Genomic DNA, 21,468 nt, shown 5'->3' with positions numbered 1-21,468 from the left:
GCTGCTCCTGTACCCGTCACTCTTCAAAGGGACCCCACTTCTTCTTGTATGGATGGAAGCCTGGGTCACCCTTGAGCTTACTGCTCTGCTGCCCCTGCAGTCCTGAAACCCCACCTACCTCAGGGTCTCAAGGCATAGCTGACAGTCTCCTTGCGTTTCTGTCCATCTTCACATCTAGACCAATACTCCCTCATCCTGTTATAAAGAAATCCCTGTTTCTTTGAAGATGGTCCCATGGGCTACATGACCTTCTCCCCTTCCTCTGGGTTGTCTTCTTCTGAACTGAAGACTTAGGCCCCTGACTCCCAGCCTTCCTTTCCATCCCAAGTTCTACCACCATTCAGGGGTCTCCAGAAGCCAACCCCTGGCTTTTCAACTCCCTGACATGTTAATCTCCAATGATCTTTACCTCCAGGCTACTTCAGCCACCCAATTCCACTGTCAAACCCTAAATTCTACCACCCCAAATCACAAATTCAAGATTTCTGCTGACCACAACCTCCTTTCACCCCAGCTGACTTGTTCGACAACTCCCACTATAAATATTGCTAACCTCTTTGGAACCAGTCCAAAAAGGTTAACAATGTGTTTTCTCTCAATCCATTAGCCTCTCCTTCCCTCTTAATCTACATTAGATTTCATGACCCATCAGTGATCCCTTCAGTGATGTTCTTGCCAAGACCCGAAACACTCTTCCCTCTTTTTACTGTACACAGGTAGCAAAACTGTCACCCCAGATGAGCTCAAATACTCCTTTTATATTCTCCATGGCTGGGTATGAGCAGTCAGGCATGGCTACAGAAAGTCATACAATGGGACAGACTGCCATCAATACAGATCTGCCATTGCCAGCTTCCAAAGGGACCTCAATGCTACCTATCTTCTACCTCGATTCTCTGGCCCGCTCACTCCCTGACTCCCTGTAAGGACTATTTTGAGCCTTCCCCACTCTCTTTAGACATATGACTCTGCCACTTACCCACGCAGCCTCAGCAGTTAACCTTGCCTCCTGCCTCAGAAACACTAGGAAATCAGACAGGAAGACTCCCAGCTTCCCACTACCATACCAAACTTACACCTGCCCCGTTTTCGCTTCCTTTCTTCTCATTACAAGGAAGAGCACCTTCTCTCAATACTACCTGTCTTCTGACATCTTAATATATTGAGTTTTCCAATCCATGAACAACATATACCCTTCCATTTTTGAGGCCTTTAATTTCTTCAGCAAAGTTTTTTATAGAAGTGGTCTTGTACATCTTTCACCAGATTTACTCCTAGGATTCTTGCTTTTTTCAGGGGGCGGAGAGGTTGTATCCTCAATGTCTCTGTCAAACATTTTGAACAAATGTAATACAGTTGTAATGATCCTTTTTATGTCCTTTTCTGCTGACTCTAACATCTGTTTTTCTGCTTCTTTGCATCCCTAATAACCTTGGATCGAAGCCAGGCATTGGAAGTTTTATCTTGTCGGGTGCTCGAGCTTTCTGTATTCCTATAAATAACCTCATGCTTTGTTCCAGGAGGCAGTTAGGTAACTAGGATCAAACTGTTTGATCCTTTCAGGATTTGCTTTAATGTTTCCTCAGGTCAATCTGGAGCAATGTTCAGTCTGGGACTAATAATTCCTCACCATTGAGGCAAATCCCTTCTGATCCTTACTCTGCCCAATGCCGTGTAAATTATGAGTTTTCCCAGGCTGGCTGGTGAGAACAAGCGATGTTCCTAGCCCTGTGTGAGCACTGAACACCATCCTTCCTAATCATGTGGATGCTCTTTCCCCAGCTGTAGGTAGTTTCCTCACATACATGTGCGGAAAAGTACTCCATTCTCAACACTTAAGGGGACCTTCTGCTTATCTCTAGAGTTCTCCCCTCTCGGGCACTCTGTCCTGCACACTCAGCCACCATGGTGTCCACGGACTCTTCATCTCCTCACCTCGGGGAGAAGACGCTGCCTGGGTTCCCCTCAATATGCCAGGGCCCAGGAACTCTTGCTTAAGCCAGTGAGCTGTGACAGCCATGGAGCTCATTTACTTCCTGTTTCTCAGGGATCGGGATTGTCTGATGTTCGGTGTCTTGAAAACCATTGTTTTATATACTATATTGTCTGTTTTCGGTTTTGTTGTTTCAGGTGGGAGGATGAATCTGGTATCTGGTATCCTATCATGACTAGAAGCAGAAGTCTCTTTTAATTCTATTTTAAAATCAATTTTATCCAATGTACACAATTTAGGTTTACGGTTTGGCTAATGTTGACACCATGTCAACAACACTGAAGTCAAGACACAGAACATGTATAGTATCTCTCAGCAAGTTCTCTCATTCCCTTTCCCCAACCACTCTTCTTCCTCCCACCCTGGGAAATCGATGACCTGATTCAGTACTACAGATGGATCTTGCCTCTACCAGAACTACACTGTATGTTCTCTTTTGTGTCTGGCTTCTTTCCCTCAGCAACCTGTTTCTGAGCTTCATTGTATTCATACTTCAATCCTTTTTATTGTTGAGTAATATTCCAATGTCTGAACACAACACAATTTCCTTATCTATTCACCTGTTGAACAGAACATGATTTCATTATCTGTTTACCTATTGATAGACACTGGATTTTTCCAATTTGGAACTACTATGAACAAAACTCTATGAATATTTATGTACAAGTCATTTTGTGGACTTAGGTTTTCATTTCTCTTGGAAAATACCTAGAAATGGAACTGCTGAGCCATTATGGTATGATTACCTTGTTTCTAATCTTAAGAAAAAACATTCAGTCTTTCATCATTACGTATGATGTTGATTACAGTTTATTTTAATTTTTTGTAGATGGCTTTTTCCAGGTTAAGGAATTTCTCATATATTCCTAGCTTGCTTAGAGTTTTCATCATAAATGGAATAGTCTACATTTATTGATATACTACTTTTCTCCTTCATTCTGTTAATGTGGTAAATTACATTAGTGGTTTGATTTTCCAATAGTGAACTAACCTTGTATTTCTAGTACAAACCCACTTGGTCATGAGGTGTTATTATTCCTTTATTATTGCTAGGTTCAATTTGCTAACATTTGAGAATTTTTGCATCTATATTAAAGAAGGATACTGTTCTTTTCCTATTAGGGGTGTTAGTTAAGTTTTGCTACTGAGGTTATTCTGGCCTCACAAAATGAGTTGGGAAATTTCCCCTCCTCCTCTATTATCTAAAAAATTTTTTTAAAAAAAGGTATTATTTATTTCTAAATTGTTTGACAGAGTTCACTTTCACAATACTCTGCCCTGAAAATGCCAGCTGTATTGCAGCCCAAACTTTGCTCTTTACCTCTTCAGCAAATAGACTGCTGCCCCTGCCTCCTGAGCCACAATCCTAGGTGACGCGGGCAGAAAACCAGGACAATTGTGGGAGACACTTCATGTGCTTCCCTTCTCTTAGAGACCCCAATCCTGTGCTGCCTATTTCCATCTTCTGAGGAAAAAAAACTGCCAGTTTTACTGTTGTTTATGGTGAAAGGTTCACTCCGGCGCTGTTACTATGTTGTGGATGACAGTGGGTTAGAATAGTCCTAATTTGGTCTCCCCACATCCAGTCTTGTAGGACCCATCTAGTCCATTCACACTGCTGCAGCCAGAGTGGTTTCTATATGCAGATTTTCCAAAAACTTTAGCAAGAAAATGTTGAAACATTCATAAAAGTATAAAGGACTATATAGTAAACACCCAAATGCCTACCACTTAGATTCCACAATTAACATTTTCTACATTTTCTTTATCACCTGTCTATCCAATCTTCTATTCTGAAGCATTTTAAGGTAAGCTGAAAGCATCAGAACACAGAAAAAAAATCATTAAATGAGGGAATTCAAGTCAATTTTTCGTAAGAAGTCCAAGACGAAGGAAAAGGTGATCTAGCAAGACTGTCTGCTTCTTATTAGTCTGCTATATTGAACCCAACCGGGTGATACTGGATCAGCCCCACATACTGCCTCCAGGCCAAACATACTTGTCCTAGTCCACAATGTTGAGGAACAAAGTCATTAAGAAGGTCCCCCACAGGAAACAAACCCACAATTTCTCAGTGTTGTGCTAGAGAGCCAGTCTAAATTCTCATAACGCTGTGGATCCATGCCTTCATTGCATTCTCAGAGATACACTGCTGAATCTCAGAGCTGTGGTTTGTTTCTGATAAAATTTTTCACAATATCTTGTTTAAAACCAGACAGCGCCCAACAACTCATCCTGTGCCTCTCCCTATGTGTTCTCTTTTCACACACCAGGGCAGGAATGACGGCTCTCCTTTGCTGTGTGGACCCCGTGAACACTGTCTCATATGGCAGGAAAACACTTATGTCTTGGGTGCATACATTTGCTGAAATCCTATCTAATAAAGAGAATATACTAATTGACCCTCACACCATCACAGAGATGGCGGCGCCCACAGCCAATAAGGAGGGAATATGCTAATTGACTGCCACACTTTCAAAGATGGCGGCGCCCACAGCCACAAGATGGCTGGCAGGGGAGGGCAGTTGTGGGCAATGAGGCCAGCAGGGGAGGGCAGTTAGGGGTGACCAGGCCAGCAGGGGAGGGCAGTTGGGGGCAAGTGGGTTTGCAGGGGAGGGCAGTTGCAGGGGACCAAGCCTGCAGGGGAGTGCAGTTAGGGGTGACCAGGCTGGCAGGGGAGTGGTTAGGGGGTGATCAGGCTGGCAGGCAGAAGTGGTTAGGGGCAATCAGGCAGGCAGACAGGCAAGTGGTTGGAAGCCAGCAGTCCCAGATTGTGAGAGGGATGTCCGACTGCTGGTTTAGACCCGATCTGGCAGTCGGACATTCCCTGAGGGGTCCCAGATTGGAGAGGGTGCAGGCTAGGCTGAGGGACACCCCCCCCCGCCCCAGTGCATGAATTTCGTGCATCGGGCCTCTAGTATTAAAATGAAACTTCAGGAAAGGATCAAGTGCTAAACTTTAGTAAAAAAGAGTTCCCTATACTGTGGACATACCAGTCTTTGTACACTGAGCTGCCTTGCTATACCAATATTTGATCTCGGTAAGCAATTTTATCAGCCTGTACAAGAAAAAAAAATTACATAGAAGAAGGGGGAAAACTAGCAACGGTTGACACTAGCATAGCATCTTAGAGGCAATCATCAAAAATGTTTCTCACAAGAAGTCAAATTATTAAATTCATAAATATCCCTCCCACTGTAAAAAGTGATAGCAATTGTTAATGCCACCGATCCAACAGGGAACACGGGAAAATTATGGCTTTAATTTCAACCATTAAAGTACTATTGGCTTTATGAAGAGCCGGATCTGTGCATGAAAGCACCTCGATGAATTCTCTTCCCCTAGGACTTGAGATCAACAGACTAAACAGCCTGCCCTGCAACACGGATGCCCTCAACTACCTCTCTCTTCTCCTGAACTGTACACCCACCAACCAGAGTGCAGGGGAGGGAAGGCTGCTGACAGAGCAGCCCCTTAGGTTAGGGCAGAGCTCTCCATCGGCAAAGTGGGTGCCCAGGAGGGCACATGTGGCCAGAGGTGCCTCCTGGGCTCTCAGAGGTCTTTGCCAGGCATTAGATAGAAGAACTCGGTCAGGGACAGATGATAGCCACAGCTGACAAGTGAGAGAGCGATACTGAATCTGCTGCTAGTGCCTGGCTGCTGTCCACTGCTGTTGCCAGGGAAACAGACGTCAGCTTGATGGAAACAAGGATCAGCGAAAACTTTCACTTACCTCGTTTCCACTGATCCCGACAGCCATTTCTATGGAAACAGTAGCCGCGAGCCAGTGGCAGAGAGGTTACCACTCACTTGTTAATGTCAGGTGTGGCTACCAGCCTGTGCACTTCAGGTACCATGGTACCAACAGCACCAGCATCCAGCTGCCAGCTACCCCCGACAGCCTTTTAACTCTGCAACAAGAAAGTTCAGTGTTTAAAAGTATATAGAAATGTCTAGCTTGGTTCTTTATTCGAAAAAGGAAGTTAGCATTCTTCCACCTGTGGCTGAAGCGGGGCTTAGCTTCTTGTTCTACCAAAGCCAAACCACGTGAAGTTATTAGAGGACATGGATCTCTCCCCCAGCTTTCAACTCCATTCACGACTTTACTTCCAAGTTCAAGAAAAGAGACATCCGACAGTGTGGACACATCTTTTACATATTAGCCTAGACAAGCCAAAGACAGATCCAGCTAAATGTTGGGAAGTATTTTGCTATAAGTGATCATTAGGGGTGTCTTTTTCTGGAATTCTGGCAGCCTGATCATCACTAATTACATACAGGAAAACCTTTTTTTTTCTTGTAAAAACTATCTACAAAGAACCCTCCAACATTTCTTTGTTTTTCTTAGTCTGTTGGTCAAGATAGGAAATTAATTCATGAACTCAGTACAGTTTTATTCTGTAATACAGTGGTAACCAGGCATACTGATTGCCTGGTTATCCCATGACCTAACAATATGCCTTTCAATGTTGTAAGCAATTCAGCTACTCTCTTAAGATGCAGGTTATGTCAAGGAGTGTGTATAGGGAGAAATTCTGTTGTTCCTTTTCTATCAGCAGAGGCTGGTCAAGTGCTGAATGAGAGCCAAATCTAATCCCACTCATGAATAATGTATAAAAGTGCCTATTCCCAGAGCATATGTCGCCACTTAGAAACTATTCACAAGCAAGAGAGCCGCCATCTACCCTGATATGTTTTGCCTCCTTTGCCAACATTCAAGGGGAAAAAATCAGAGGCACTCTCGGATTTAACACATCTCATAATGGTGTGAATTTCAATGGACCAGGGTGCAAATGACGATGCCCCAAACCTGCTCCTATTCTGTGTAATTCTCATAAAATACAGCTGACAGTCCCAGCACTGCCCCCACAGTGCCTCCCCAATCTCCATACATCAGCAGTTACCACGGAAAGCAGCCAGGCTTGGGTCTCTGTCTAGGCCCTGGGATCTGATGCAACTAGAACGGGGAATCGGAAGGATGGGATAGTGAAATTCAGAATAATCACCTGGTTTGAAAATGGCTCTTAAGATGCTTCATTTCATCCACATCCCCACAAAACTTCTAAAGTTAAGATAAACAGGCCTCTAGTCATATAAAATGAGATTAGTGATTTCAAAAGAGAACCTGTGACCTGGTAGATTTGCAACTAATTGGGACACAAAGACACAAATTAACTTAGAGCTGAATGATGTTGAATTTATAGACATGGGTTCAATTTACATTCAATCTAATGTCATAAAATCTGGTTTACAAAGAGCATTTATCTTCCAACAATATACAAGGACTGCTTACCAAAAGAAGTGGTTCAAATATTTTTCATAAGAGGTTGACAAAAACCACAGCTTTGAATTCATGGGCGAATTACAAATGATTTTCATCTTTCTTTAAAGCAGGCCCAGGAGGTGGTTTATGTAGTAATATTCTGTAGAAGTCACTGGCTATGTCATTATGTATATACAGACATGTGCATATAATAAAACATTTTAAAGTATAACTTTGACTTTTCATTAATTCAGGCCTACCTTGGCCTATAATTATTAATTATTTTAAAAGGACTGAGTTAATTAGATTTTCCTTGCATCCCATTAACTAACAATATGCCTTATATACTCTTACTTGAGCCATCACAACAATGACCAAGCACTGTACACTCTTGTTCAATGAATCCTCTACACGGTTGGTATTATTAGCTCCATTTCATAGATAGGGAAAGTGAGATTCAAAGAAGTTAAGTAATTTGCCCCAAATCTCATGTGGTAAAAGGTAGAGCAAAGATGCAAGTCTTGGTGATCCAACTCTAAAGCCGGTGAGTTTAACCACTATGTTACAGAAATGCCATTACCTACCCCTATTTGTGACCAAAAAAAATCACTGTCAGACATAACTTCAATCGCAATGATTCAGAGCTTGACAAAGAACCTCCACAGCCTCCTGTGGATGGCACAGAATACAGGAGTAACATGTGTACCAAGCACGTTTCTCTGGTCACTTCCTGGGAAATCCAGAGAATGGTACCCTTTAGATAATTTCCAAAGGACCCCAGGGAAGCGGGCATAGACTTAATATACAGATACATTAGATGAGTAAAACCCTTTATATATTTTTGAAGCACTTCTACATTCATGAGCTGATTAAAGCCAGCACCCTGTGGGAAGGTGGGTGGTGGGTCATCCCTGTGTGAGGCATGAGGAGACAAATGCTCAGGGCTACTAAGTGAAGTCCCAGAATTACTGTGTGACATTGGCTGGACCAAAACCCAGGTCTCCTAGTTCCCTTTTCATCTACCAGCCCCCTTCTCAGGGCCTGGACCCCAGCTCTGGGGACCATGCTAGCTCATGGCAGGTGTGCCCAGCATCAGGCGGGTCCTTCAGGTGCAGAACGGAGCCCACTGCCCCGGCACCCTTTCCCCTGGGAATGTGGCAATGATGCTAAAGAAACAAAGCACCGAAGCACCAACGTGTTCTCTTCTTTTGTCTATTCACCGACAAACACCTCAAAAGAGACAAGGAGTTAAATGAACAATTTTAGAATTGAAAAATCACGAAGCTTCTAAAAAGCCAGCGTGACGGGCGACGTGGCCTGCCTGAATTGTAGATTTCACTGAGACATGCTTTCTAGTCACTGGTCATAACAGGCCCATCTTCTCAATGACAACTTAATGTGAAGCTGCCACACGAGTTAGACAGCTCGGCTCCTCCCGCAGCACCCTGTCCTCAGAGACCAAGGTCTTCCTCTGCTCATGCCTGGCTATGAGGGGTGCAGTTTGTAAACTTCGTACTCACCTTGAGGCAAAGGGTCTGCTGTAAAACCAAAGGGGTTTCCAAAGCACCAACCTCAGAACGCTCTCAAAATGTACCGGCAACGAATCAGGTGGCAGATTAAAATCAGTTCAAGAATAAATAGGGTGGCCTGGCCACACAAAATCTGAGACGGAGCCAAGGAGCAGAAACAAATATTTCTCCGTGGTCAACAGACTTAAAGACACACATCATCATTTCATGATTGTGCATCAGAAAGCTACAGCAGGGTCTTGAACGTCTATAATAGGAGTCTTTTATTTCGGTGCTTTTGGGATTCCTTTTGTATTGGTCTCATGGCCCTAAAAGGCTTTGCAACATAAGTTGTCTTTCTTTTAACATTTACATCCTTCTGGTTTGGTCATCTCTGTAAAAATTGTGAAGAACCCTAAGACTAAAATGAAAGTATTTTGAATTTGCTTTAACAAGGAGACGAACACGAGGGACCCATTTTGATTTCCGGTTGCCCTGGGGGGAAGCCAAGGGGAGGTGGCTGGGCAGAGAAGCGCAGGTCACTGTTAGGGCAGGTGGGAGCCTGCCAGCTCCTTGTACGTTTCCCCAGCAGATGCCTTATCATCTTCCAAGGTCCAGCTGACAGCCCTTGGTCCACACCTCTCCTCTAGCATTGCCCGCCTGCACTGCTTAACAATAGTCTCTCCCGCCAGACAATGAAGGTCTGAACACTAGGCCTCTGTCTGTGGCTTAGACATCTTGGCACCCCTGGCCCTTGGCCCAGAGCCGGGCACTCAGCAGAACTTGGGAATCGCTGGCCAAATTAGTCAACAGGCTGAAAGGCTCTGCTCTGCAGACGTGGTTCTCACTTTACACAAATAGCCCCCAGCATCTCCTACCGAAGTGGCCTCCGGTGGAGGAGAGTCTGTAGGCAGCCCACGGGTACCTGCACCCACAGGGGGAGTCACTAGGGAGTCTTAGGTTTTATTTTAAAATGTATACATCGTTTGCATTCTCCTTCAGAAAGGGATCTAGTTTGGTTTTGATACAAAAATGTTTTTTAAGTTACTTTCAATTAAATTATTTTCCCCGAAATACAGTTCAGTAAACTGGTTGTTCCATGAGGGTGTGTACCCTTTTCATCCCCCAGATCTGGGCACCCCCGCCATTGGGGGTGCATATTTAATGCCCACCTTTCTAATGAGGAGCCCCTCCTCCCAGCTTTTCCTTTTTTCTTTTTTAAGCAGCTTCCTCGTGCCAGGGCGCCGGTGCCTGCTCTGCGGAGCTCGGAGATAAGGCACGTCACCGGCTCTGTTGAAATTAGCGGTTTCCATGGCCTCAGTCAGTTTAGTTGGGTTTAGGAGACACGAGGCGCCAAGGAAGTCACAACAGAATTGCTGTTGACCTTGGCCAGGCTGCTCCTGTGGCAGAGTTAAGCACGATGCCGTTTCTCCAGGGATCATTTCCACCCTCAAACCCCACCACCAGCCGGAGCCACGGAGGTTCACTAGGAGGAGGGCACTTTAAAGGTGTAAGTGAAAGAGCATGAGGCTTGAGAAGCCACTTCTCTGAAGAAGGAAGCTTTGCTATGGGGGGGGGGCCAGGGCATGCTTCCACCCCCCAACTCAGTCCCAGCCCCCCACCCCTCTCACTGGGAGGCACACTGTTGGGGCTGCTGGGCCCTAGGTAGGCCTTCATGTGTGACACTGACCCCCTGGGTCAAGGAGAATTCCAAATCCTTTCCCCCTGCAAACAGGCAGGGAGGCGGGAGGGAGGCAAGGAGGGGAGCAGAGATGGACAGCTGGCTCGGCTTTCTGCTCTGAGAAAAAGGCGACAGAGGTCTCTCTACTGACTCGGCGTTACATGAAGACATCACTTGCCCGAGACACAAGCCCCACAAGCTCCGAAAGAGGAAGATAAAGTGAGTGACAAGAGGAAGATAAACTCACTGGGAAGAAAATCCATCAGCAGCGTTTCCTGATGATGTCTGCACTCAGTGAATAACACAGGCTCCCCGGGAGGAGGGACCTCCTGGGCCTCCAGCAGCACCCCAGCACCCCCTCCAGGCCCCCAACAGTTACATTCCCCCCGCTGGCCACTTCTGAGAGAGCCTCGACAGTCCCGGGTCCCTTCCTTGGGGTACTTGCTCCCCTTTCTGGGGTACCTGCAGGACAGTGAGGTGGCACAGCTGCCCCAAGGTAAGGCAGAGCCCAGAGACACCCAAGTCCCCGTCCTGAGCCCATCTCCCCTGAGCCCTCTCTATAGAAGGTAAAAAAAATGAAATTCCAAAAACAGTGACTGAAGGACAAGGACCATGATAGGACCAAAAAACATGTATGTGCAGCCCTGGCCAGTTTGCTCACTGGTTAGAGCATCAGTCCACGAACCAAAGGGTTGTGGGTTCGATTCCCAGTCAAGGGCACATACCTGGGTTGCAGATTCAATCCCTATCCGCCCCCCCACACCCCCCAAGTCAGGGCAGGTACAGGAGACAACCAGTGGATATTTCTCTCTCTCTCTCTCTCTCTCTCTCTCTCTCCCTCCCTTCCTCTCTAAAACAAAAGCAATGGAAAAATATCCTCAGGTGAGTATTACTAAAACAAAACAAAACAAAAAAAAAACATGCATGTGCAAAAGCGGATCATTACTCGATATGAAAGGTTCTACCAGTTAAGATTAAAAATGAATTAGAGGGAAAATTCTCACAGTGACAGCAGCAGAAAACCAAGCTAATCAACAATCCCGAGAGCAGGGCATTAAGATTTTAAAATTTGTTTAGTATTTATGTGCTAGCCTAGGCTTATTTCTCCTTCACAATGAAATCTAAAACACCCTGGAAATATGCATGATTATCTCAAAGGGGCAGGTTATGCACCAATGGGAATAAGACCACAAAAGACGCCCTTTCCTGGGGGAGACCAAGGTCGGGACTCCTTTTCCTCCCTGGTAATCCACTTCGGCACTTCAGCAAATTAATGCAACTGGCTTCAGGGAAACGTTCTCATTAAATTAATAGTGTTTGGCAAGCATCAGAAACACAGAATCTCACAGATAGATACAGGCAGAAAGAATCACAGTTCAATCCAAAAGCCACACACGGAGGAAACATCAGAGTTCACACGCATGCAGGGGAGCCTCAGGGGCGCCAGGGGACACACACAGCCGCCCCCGGAACACGAGGCAGCAGAATGGGCAACATGAATCCAACTGCTTACCCACTAAGGACACCAAGAACCAGGTTAAGGACGAAAAATGAGCCAAGGATAATCAGACTAACAAAATACACCCATGGCCATTCCCATCCTATCGCATCATTTACCTGTAAAATGTAAGGAGATGTTATCAGTTATCTATTTGCTAAAGAGCGGAGTCCCAGGAACAGCTGCCAGACCACGTGGGGCTTTGGTGGAAGGTCAGTGCCCCTAGGGCTGGACCCACTCAGGGCCTTCTGTTTTTTGTCTTCACCTAAGGATACGTTCTGCTGCTGAAGTCTGTACCAATTCATCTGCATTATATTTGGATCCAGACCAGTAAAGCAATTATAAATGTGTCTCATTTTAGGACAGGCAGAAGGGCAAGCAATGGAAAGTATTTAAATGCCAAGTAACAACGCTGATTAACTCCTGGTCAATAACTATTCTATCGCTGCCTTTCATGAAGGCTGGTGAGGTTCCAGGAACCGTCGTGACTTGGGAAGCCTCAGCAGAGGACAAGCGTCTTGGAGGACATGTGAGGCTTGGCACCCACCTGGCGGCCCCATCTAGCAAAGCCTGTGTGGTCTTGGCAACTGTCCTCAGGGCTCTGCTTTCAAGATGAAAGAGGTGTAGCTTACCCGCTCAATACACCAAGTACAAGATTTAGTACGAAAAATGACCCAAAGATGACGAGACTGACAAAATACACCCAGGGCAATTCAAATCCCATAGCATCATTCATCTGTAAGAAACAAGATGGTCTCATAGGGGTGGGTTAATAAGGGAATCTAGTAAGGAGAGAGGGTCACATTAGAGACAGCATTCTATACATTTAATGAAACATTTACTTAGATTCAAATCAGAGACAACAGTAGCCAATACATTTTCATTATATATTACACTTACACACACACACACACACACAGAGGCATCAAAGCTTTCAGGGCAAATGAGAGCCAACTTTGGCCACCGGTAGGGCAATCAGCTGGGATTTGGCTTTTTCTCACAGGAAGCTGCCGCCATTAGGGCTTTTCTGAAAGGATCTTGGTAGAGGACAAAACTACTGCTTCGCTGAAAATTATTTCCTCCTCTGTCCAAGTTGTTAGTACTTTTTTTTTTGCTTTTGAAATTTGGGATGGTGGAAAAGTCTTAGTTATAGAGACAAACTGGCAACATTTGACTCTATAAATTCTATTCTTTTAAAAAAAAACACACACACACTAAAATAATAACTTTCCATTGGGAGCCAACCTCTCCAAGGAAACCTACCTCCCTAAATCTGAATGGCCCTCAATCAGTGAGTCAAGCACAGCTAAACTAATGCAAAGCAGGCGAGTGCTCAGAAGTCAGCGAGCTGACATGCTCCAGGAAATGAGATTTTCATGCCTGCACCACAGGAAGGACCCAGGAGAAGGAGAAGCACTATCCCCTATATCTACCCTGGATGACCCAGCCTGGAAACCCGGCTTCATCTAGAGCAGCGGTTCTCAACCTGTGGGTCGCGACCCCTTTGGCGGCCGAACGACCCTTAGACAGGGGTCGGTCACCTAACCAGGGGTCCTCAAACTACAGCCCTCGGGCCACATGCAAATACAAATATTGTATTTGTTCCCGTTTTGTTTTTTTACTTCAAAATAAGATATGTGCAATGTGCATAGGAATTTGTTCATAGTTTTTTTTTAAACTATAGTCCGGCCCTCCAACGGTCTGAGGGACAGTGAACTGGCCCCCTGTTTAAAAAGTTTGAGGACCCCTGCCTAAGACCATCCTGCATATTAGATATTTACATTACGATTCATAACAGTAGCAACATTACAGTTATGAAGTAGCAACGAAAATAATTTTATGGTTGGGTCACAACATGAGGAACTGTATTTAAAGGTTGAGAACCACTGATCTAGAGGAACCCCATGCCCCACTGTGGGACAAGCTTCTGTGGGACAGTCAGACATGGCCTCCCCGACAGACACCCCCAGGAGGGTTTGGTCATGAGCAGCTTTCATGCTGGAGCAAACAGGTGCTTTAAGGTTCACGGCCGGATGGAACTTTCCAACAGCACAGGTCAGTGTTAAATTGGGCAAACGCTTCTCCCAGGAAGGAGATGCTGAGGGCCAGTTGGGAACGACAGGAATGACCCCAGGCCCGACTTTGCTGGAACACCCAGCACCTCCGGCCCACAGAACTATACCTAGTCTGGCCCGACTCATGGCTCTTGCCTTGCAGGTACAAGCCCTTCGGACTTTAAGCATGTGCTTTCCTCCACACTATGCGGCTCCAGGTTTCAGCTTTACAGAATGAGACTCGTGCATTTCACTGTTTGCCTCACACAGAAGCCAAACAGGAAAAGAGAACATTAAAAAAAATTACCTAACATCTGTTACTGAAGTCTAGGGAAAGGGCATTAAATCCCTTATGAAACACCTGTTTGGCCACATGAAAACTGATGTGCTTAATAGAACTCATATCAGTCTGCACATCTTACATTGGCAATTAGAGTAATGAATGAGCCGAGGCCATGGCTGCAATTGTTGATCTAATTAAGCTGGATAAACTAATTTCAGCAGGAAGGCAGAGGGTAATTCTTCCAAAGCAGCTACGCCACCAAACTTATTTAAAAACCCATGTGTGGAGGACAAGAAAACAGGCTGCTTGGTGTAGTGGCCAGAGCCCAGCCTGGAGGCAGGACCTTCCACAGGGACCTCTCTGGGCCTGCTTCCTCTCTATTGGAACAGGAGTGCGTACGACAGGAGAGAGCATGCTCACAGAATGGGAGAGAGCTGTCCAAGTCCAGGACTCCCACAAGGAGACCTCGCATTTCAACAGCTCTGGCCAAGTCAGTGGGCTGAGCCCTCTGCTTCACCCCTTCATTTGGGCCTCAGTCTTGTGTTGTCTGCTCCACGTGGGAGGAAACTTTCGTTTTTAAGGAAAGACCTTTATAATTTCTTAGGAGTGTTTGACAGATTCAGATTTGCTCAAATCAGAAATATCACCTGGAATGATCACTGGAGGCCGGGGGCAAGGCTAAACCTAAACAAAGGCCACAGGAGACTCTAATCCCCAGACATCAGGGAAGAGAAGCAGAGCTCAAGCTTCGAGGCCAGTCTTTCTCCCAACTAAACCTTCTCAACCCAATCTCTTCTCAGAGGCCAGTGTTTCTCAGACCTTATATACACAGGACAAATCAGAACTGGCAAGTTGTTCCCCAAAATACCCACATGAAAATAGAGACACTAGTTGGGATTTTGTCTGCAAGGTCTTCATTCACAATGGGGAAATGGGCATGAGCTGAAGCATTTCAATTTAGATTGCTTTTTGAAATATTTATATCAAAGTTATCATGTGGAGCCACCTGGTGCCCAGGGAATAATATTCTATTGGGTGTCAGTTTTCCCTTCCTTCAAAGGTTGAGATGCATATTCATGTCTCCAATTAAAGGCCATCCTAAAACTACTGGAAACACCACTGGATACCTGGGGTGCTGGTTGTAGGTAGATCCCCTGAGCATGGAATCAGAGAAAGGTACAGGAAGGCAAGCACTTGGCCAACTAGAGAGGAATTTCCAGGTACCCTGAAGGAAGTCAATAGTTGACCATGAGAATACCCCGTTAGAGCCTGACAGCCAGCAACTCCATAGGTGCCTTCACTGAAAGGAGCTTGGCAATAAGGCAAGAGGCCACATATAATTTATATGGACAGCTCTCTCCTGAAACCAATACTTTTTAAATTAATTTCTTACATTCAAAAACATGTCCTCTGAGTTAAAGGAGAAAAATAAAAAAGAATCATGTAGTCTTGTTCTGCATCTTAAAGACAACAAATTTAAAGCCCAAAGAGCCCCAGTGACCTGTCCAAGGTCAAACACCAAGCCCTAGCCCAGCCCTAATGTTCTTTCTTGCACTACACCCTTCTGCCTCTGTGGCCAACAAATGGGTGCGAGTCAGATGACAGCTTAATTATGTTTATGGAACTCAATTTATAGAAGCTCCATTAATAACTTTCTTTTCACCAGAGTTAATAATCCCACTCCCCACACATCCATAAGGTTCTTTTCTAAGTGTGTCTTTCTGAATATCGGGCATACCTGTACTTTCCTTCTCAAGACCATTGGCAAGACTCTCTCGAGATCTGAGGTCTCAATGAGCTTGGGAACACTGACTGAATAGAAACCTGACAAGATGCACATAATCCCTGGCAAAGACTTTGTCCACCATATACAAACACCCAAAGGATTGGAAAATTTGCTTGCCATCAGTATTTAAAATCAAATCTCCTTAGTTATCTCTTAAGATGTTTCCTTGATACTTTAGTTGTGGATAAAAATTAATATTTAAACATGGCCCCTCTACACTGAGGCAATGAAGAGTAATAGTAATTAGTATTTGCTGTGCTGGGCATGGATGCTCTGTTCTGGAACAGCTATGTGGCTTCCAGCTGACTGTGGCCCATAACATATTAAGAAGGCTGGGTGCCTTGTCTATCTCTATGATGTAATCAACAGGGAATTAAAAACCTGATGTGTTTCAGAGACTAAGATCTTGGTGAAGATGGTGGAAGACGTGACTTTGCTGCCCCAAATGTTATAGAAGGGTGGGAATACCAGGGAGAGAGTGCTGGATTCTAGTCTAGACCAGGGGTCGACAAACTATGAGCTGCAGGCCAAACCCACCCAGCCACCTGCTTTTGTACAGCATTTGAGCTAAAAGTGGCATTTACATTTTTAAATGGTTAAAAAAATCAAAAGAGTATTTTATGACACGTGAATGTTATACAAAATTCAAATTTCAGTTTCCATAAAAATGGTTTCATTAGAAACCACTGTCTACATGTTGCCAATGGCTACTTCTGAGCAACCCAGGGCAGAGGGCAGAATTGAGTAGTTGTGACACAGACATTATGGCCTGCAAGGCCAAATACATTTACTATCTGGCCCCTTAGAAAAAAAGAATATATACCCACATTCTAGATCAAGGACTACAACTTCTTGCTGTAGGACCCTAGGGATGTTCAGTGATCTCTCTATATTCCACTGTGTCCATCTTCAAAATCCCAGACTTTCTATAAAGGGATATAGGCTGGGATAATATTAATAAATTATGTGTGTTCCTCCATTGAAATAAAGATGTCATGTAGTTCATAGAGACTATAATTATTATATTGTTAAATTATTAACTCTGATTGTCATATTAACAATAGAGATCACAATAACATGATCTTGGGTGATACTGCAAGGTTCTCAGGAAGGCAAGTGGAAACTCGTTTCTGGGCACATGGAGTTTTCTCTCCTTTAATTGCACACTCCCAGAGGTTTCACTTGCTTGACAAAAGGAAACTGTCATGTGAGGATGTGCAGAAATATAACATAAAGCATAAAATTGTCAATTAGTCAAGGCATGTTGGATCAGCGGTGAACAATTTACCATGACTAGAGAGAACAACAAAGTTGAGAGGATCACAGATTTTTTTTAATCAAAATGCTGTTTTCTGTACTGTTTGGGGGAAGGATTAGAGTTTGGGCTATTTGGATGATGCTTTTTGGATTTACCAGAAATTTCAAGGGAAATCTGGGAGTGAGACCTCAACTAATCTAATCAGGAGTTGCAACTTTTTAAACGATACTAGTGAAAAGGAACGCTTTGCTTAATTTGAGGGTCCCCTTGCATGACCAGGGTCTTGGCTCATCCAATATAATCTCCTTCCTTCGTCCTCTCCATGAAAGGCATTGACATATAAATATAAACAATAGATGTGCATACACACACACACACACACACACACACTCCTATAACAACAAGGAAAAGGAGAGAAAAGGGGAGAAACAAGGAATAACATGCTGGTGCTGCTTAAACCTTATTACCAAACTAGACACAGACTTTGGGGTTGAAAATAAAAACATACCCTCCCTGCCTAACATTGAGGACAGAGGGACTTCTATAATCCTGTAAGCATGTGGTCACTGGTGAAGGGAAGCAAAAACCTACTATAACCATCAGATGCTCTGTTCTCTGAAGTTACAGAGTAATATGAAATCCTATAAAGTGTCTAAAATTTAAAAGCTGCATCTCAATCTGCAGGCCTTCTCGCTAGAGACTGCCCATTCAAGAGGCATTGTGTTACTATGAATTGCCTTTTAACAAGTTATTATTGGAATCCCGGTTAATCTCATTTGGATTTTGGGTTAGCCTCAAAATCTACATGTCAGCTGTTTTTCCCAGCAACTCTGTGGCATGGAAAATAATTTCCAAACTTCTGTGAGCTTGTTCAAATTCTACCAAACAAACAAACAAACAGGCTCAGCTCTGGGAAATGGCTGTTGAAACGCTACCACTCTTCATTTATGGCCAAGCCTCCTGGCACTGTCTGGATCAAGAAGAACCAGACTCCAGCCATCGAAGGGGTGTCCCCCTGTTTTCACGGCCAGCTGGATGGGTCCCCGCTCCATTTCTACCCTCTCTGCCAGAGTTCTTTGGCTCCAAAGAGAAAGAAAGAGAGAACTAAGGGCTTGTGCTGGGCTGATTTATATGGTACTGAAGAGGCAAGGGAAATATAATAGGGGAAAAAACCCATTTTGGCTTTAGGGCTGTGCTAAGTTATGGAAAGCATGAAAGGTATGCAATTTATGTTCCCTATCTTCTGTTTCAGAGACTAGTAAAGCAACCTTCCTTTGTGTATAAAAGAACAATTTTAGCCCATGAAGCCTCTTCACCTGGGAAATAACTCCTGGCTCTGTAAGAGCTTACCGGGGCCAGCCTGGCCTTCTGGGCTCCTCCAGGAAGGGGCCATTAGGCACACTGGGCAAGCACTCCCCAGGCAGCCCAGGGGCGTGGAGGGAGCCAACACTGGCCTCCGGCTCTCTAGAATGGACACTAAATGCCTGAGGAGGAAAGATGATGAGTCTTGCTGAGTGAAGAGAGGGTCTGCTTCCCTTCCCCAAAACACTGACTTCCAGGGTTTCTCTTTCAGTCAACTCCCCAATGGCTCTAGCTAACACAACTGTCATCCAAAGAAAGAACACTCCACCAGCTCCCTCCCCACCCTGCTTACCCAGTAGAGCACGTCTGTCCAGCCCTCCATGGTGATGCACTGGAACACAGTGAGCATAGCAAAGGCAAAGTTATCGAAGTTGGTGATGCCTCCGTTGGGGCCAACCCAGCCACTCCTACACTCCGTGCCATTAATGATACACTGGCGTCCATTCCCTGAGAACGCACATGGCGCTGGGTCCTCTTCAGCTACGATATCTGCAAGCAGAGCAAGAAGGCTTCACCACCCAAGAATGAACATCAGGACGCCCAAGCCTGAGGAGGCCGAGCCCCCTTGCTTCCTCCCATCTCTGCTGCCTCCGAATCCCACTTGGCCTCCAAGGTCGGCTCCACACAGTGCCTCCTCCGTGGAGTTTGCCATTTCCTGTACTCACAGCCCCTTTCTCTCCCGGGGCTCTCCCCTCTGTGCTCACTCACAGCACCTTTCTCTCCTCGTGCTCCCGGGCAGCACCTTTCTCGTCTGTATACAATGCCACTGATTCGCCTCATGTTCTAATTTTGGGGGGTCCCTCGTCTTGCTTGCCAGGACACATTATACAGGAAATCAGGACCAAAAAGGAGATTTATTTATTTTGAACATAATTCACACTAGGAACTGGCCCAGTAAATTTACTGGTACATTTGGATTCTTTTTTTTCTCACTCTCATTTTGTTTTAGATTTTCTCAAAACCACAAAAGTTGTTTGGGAGGAAATAAAAAGTTGGGTGAGCGACCATTTTCATTACTCACCTGAGTCAGCAAAAAAACATGTTTTGTGCATTTTTCCAATAAAAAGTTCCAATCCTATAATAGCATAGATTATGATTACAAATAATACCAAAAGGGCTATGTGAAGGAGGGGAACCATGGCTTTTATAATGGAGTTCAGGACAACTTGTAAACCTAGGAGAGAGAGAAATAAGTTTGTGAGCCAGGAAGAAACTTCAGTGATGCACATATATAATTCCTAATGGCGCCTGCTTTGCATGTGACACATGTAATAAAACTCAGAGAGATATCTCAAAGCCTTCAATTAGCGTTAATCTGGATGTGAAATAAGTTAAAACGAAAACTTAAAGATCATCTAATCCAACTTCCTCACTTGACAGATGGGGAAGGCCTAGAGAGGGGACTGTCCAATATCAAAGTTAGTCATTCATGCATGCATTTGTTCATCCATTCAACAAAGTTCCTTGAACATGTACCACGTGGCAAGCATCAGGTTAGTGCTTTGGGAGATATGAGGATGTATTACATAATGTGCCTTCTCTCAAAGAGCTTGTATCCTAGGAGGAGACATAAGAATTAAATGCAAAGGAAAGGTAGCACACAAATGCTGTATGAGTAACATCAGTCACAATTACACATTGTTTCTGAATGGGGAGGAGAAAGAGGACCGGGTGGCAGCCTCCCTTCGGCAGGGCCTGGGTCTGAGGAGGGTGATGTCCACAGGTGGGCAGGGGAGAGGCTATGCCAGGCAGAGGGGAGAGTGCACCAAGCGCACAGAGGTGAGCCAGCGCTGTATGGGCTCGGGATGGGGAGCCTTGGCTGGTGAGAACAAGTGGAAAGGAATATCAGGAAGGAAAAGCAGCCTGCAGCTAGGTAGCTCTGGGCTTTGAATCTGGGCTACAGGACCATCTTTAGTCCATTAGCGAAAGGCAGCCTCTTTAGCGAGACGAATGGGGCAGCAGTAGGCAGGATCGGTGGAGACCAGAACTCAGCAACTGAATTTGAGGGAGAAGAAGGTACCTATGGAGGCAGGGTCATGGGGAAATCCTAGTGCCCAGCCAAAAAAAAAAGCATGTCAAAAGGAGGCTCTCCTGGAATGAGGGAGGCAGGAGATGAGCAAAGGAAGGAGAGGGTGAGAGCAACTCAGAACCAGTGAGTCAATAATAGCACAGCACGAAGAGGAAAGCATGCTGCAGCGGAACCCTGGGCTTGAGAGATGGGGAAGGGACACGAAAGCCTGGAGGCTGTCCATGGAGTAATACTCAGAGCCATGGTATAGGAAGAGAAAGAGGGAGAATGGAGAGAGGGATGGTGGGTGGGAGGAGGCAGAAGACTGAGGGACAGTGATGGCCAGGAGACCAGAACTCACCTAGAACCTGACCTCCACGTTTAGTGTCCTACCTTCTTCCCACCACCCATGACTACAGCTTCTGCTCTGCACAGTTCACTCTCCTCTTTATTCTCTTTCCCTTCCCCTCCCCACTTCTCCCTCCCCACTGTCTCACCTCATTCAAACAGCCCTTTTCTAATATCCTCTCACTCTCCCAATACATACTCAAAGAATGAAGGAATATAAGCTGAGATGCTAGAATTAAATAAGTTAGAAATCAGAACACACCAAGTAGAGAGAAGAATACTTATCAGCAGTAAGAAAGATGGGAAAGAGGTGGGGGACTGGTTGGGGAGGGAAGACTAATCAGAGGATTTCAGACTCGCAAGGAGCCCATCTTTCCAAGACCCTCATTATGACCCAAATCCTAGGTACTGCCTTTGGATGTTTAA

At 45.1% G+C, this 21,468-nt stretch overlaps 1 protein-coding gene across 1 annotated transcript in view; it reads right to left on the bottom strand.

Moving 5' to 3' along the window:
• The window catches only part of CACNA1D (calcium voltage-gated channel subunit alpha1 D), a 289,303-nt gene that overhangs the window by 117,048 nt on the left and 150,787 nt on the right, over positions 1 to 21,468 (bottom strand). Inside the window, 3 exon segments of the mRNA XM_023755748.1 lie at positions 11,959 to 12,062; positions 18,979 to 19,175; positions 19,708 to 19,860. Coding sequence (XP_023611516.1) covers positions 11,959 to 12,062; positions 18,979 to 19,175; positions 19,708 to 19,860 — 454 coding nt within the window.

This window comes from Myotis lucifugus, unplaced genomic scaffold (assembly GCF_000147115.1).
Source record: "Myotis lucifugus unplaced genomic scaffold, Myoluc2.0 scaffold_83, whole genome shotgun sequence".
NCBI lineage: Eukaryota > Metazoa > Chordata > Mammalia > Chiroptera > Vespertilionidae > Myotis > Myotis lucifugus.
The sequence above is the reverse complement of the archived record's forward strand: the minus strand, read 5'-3'. Positions and strand labels throughout refer to the sequence as shown.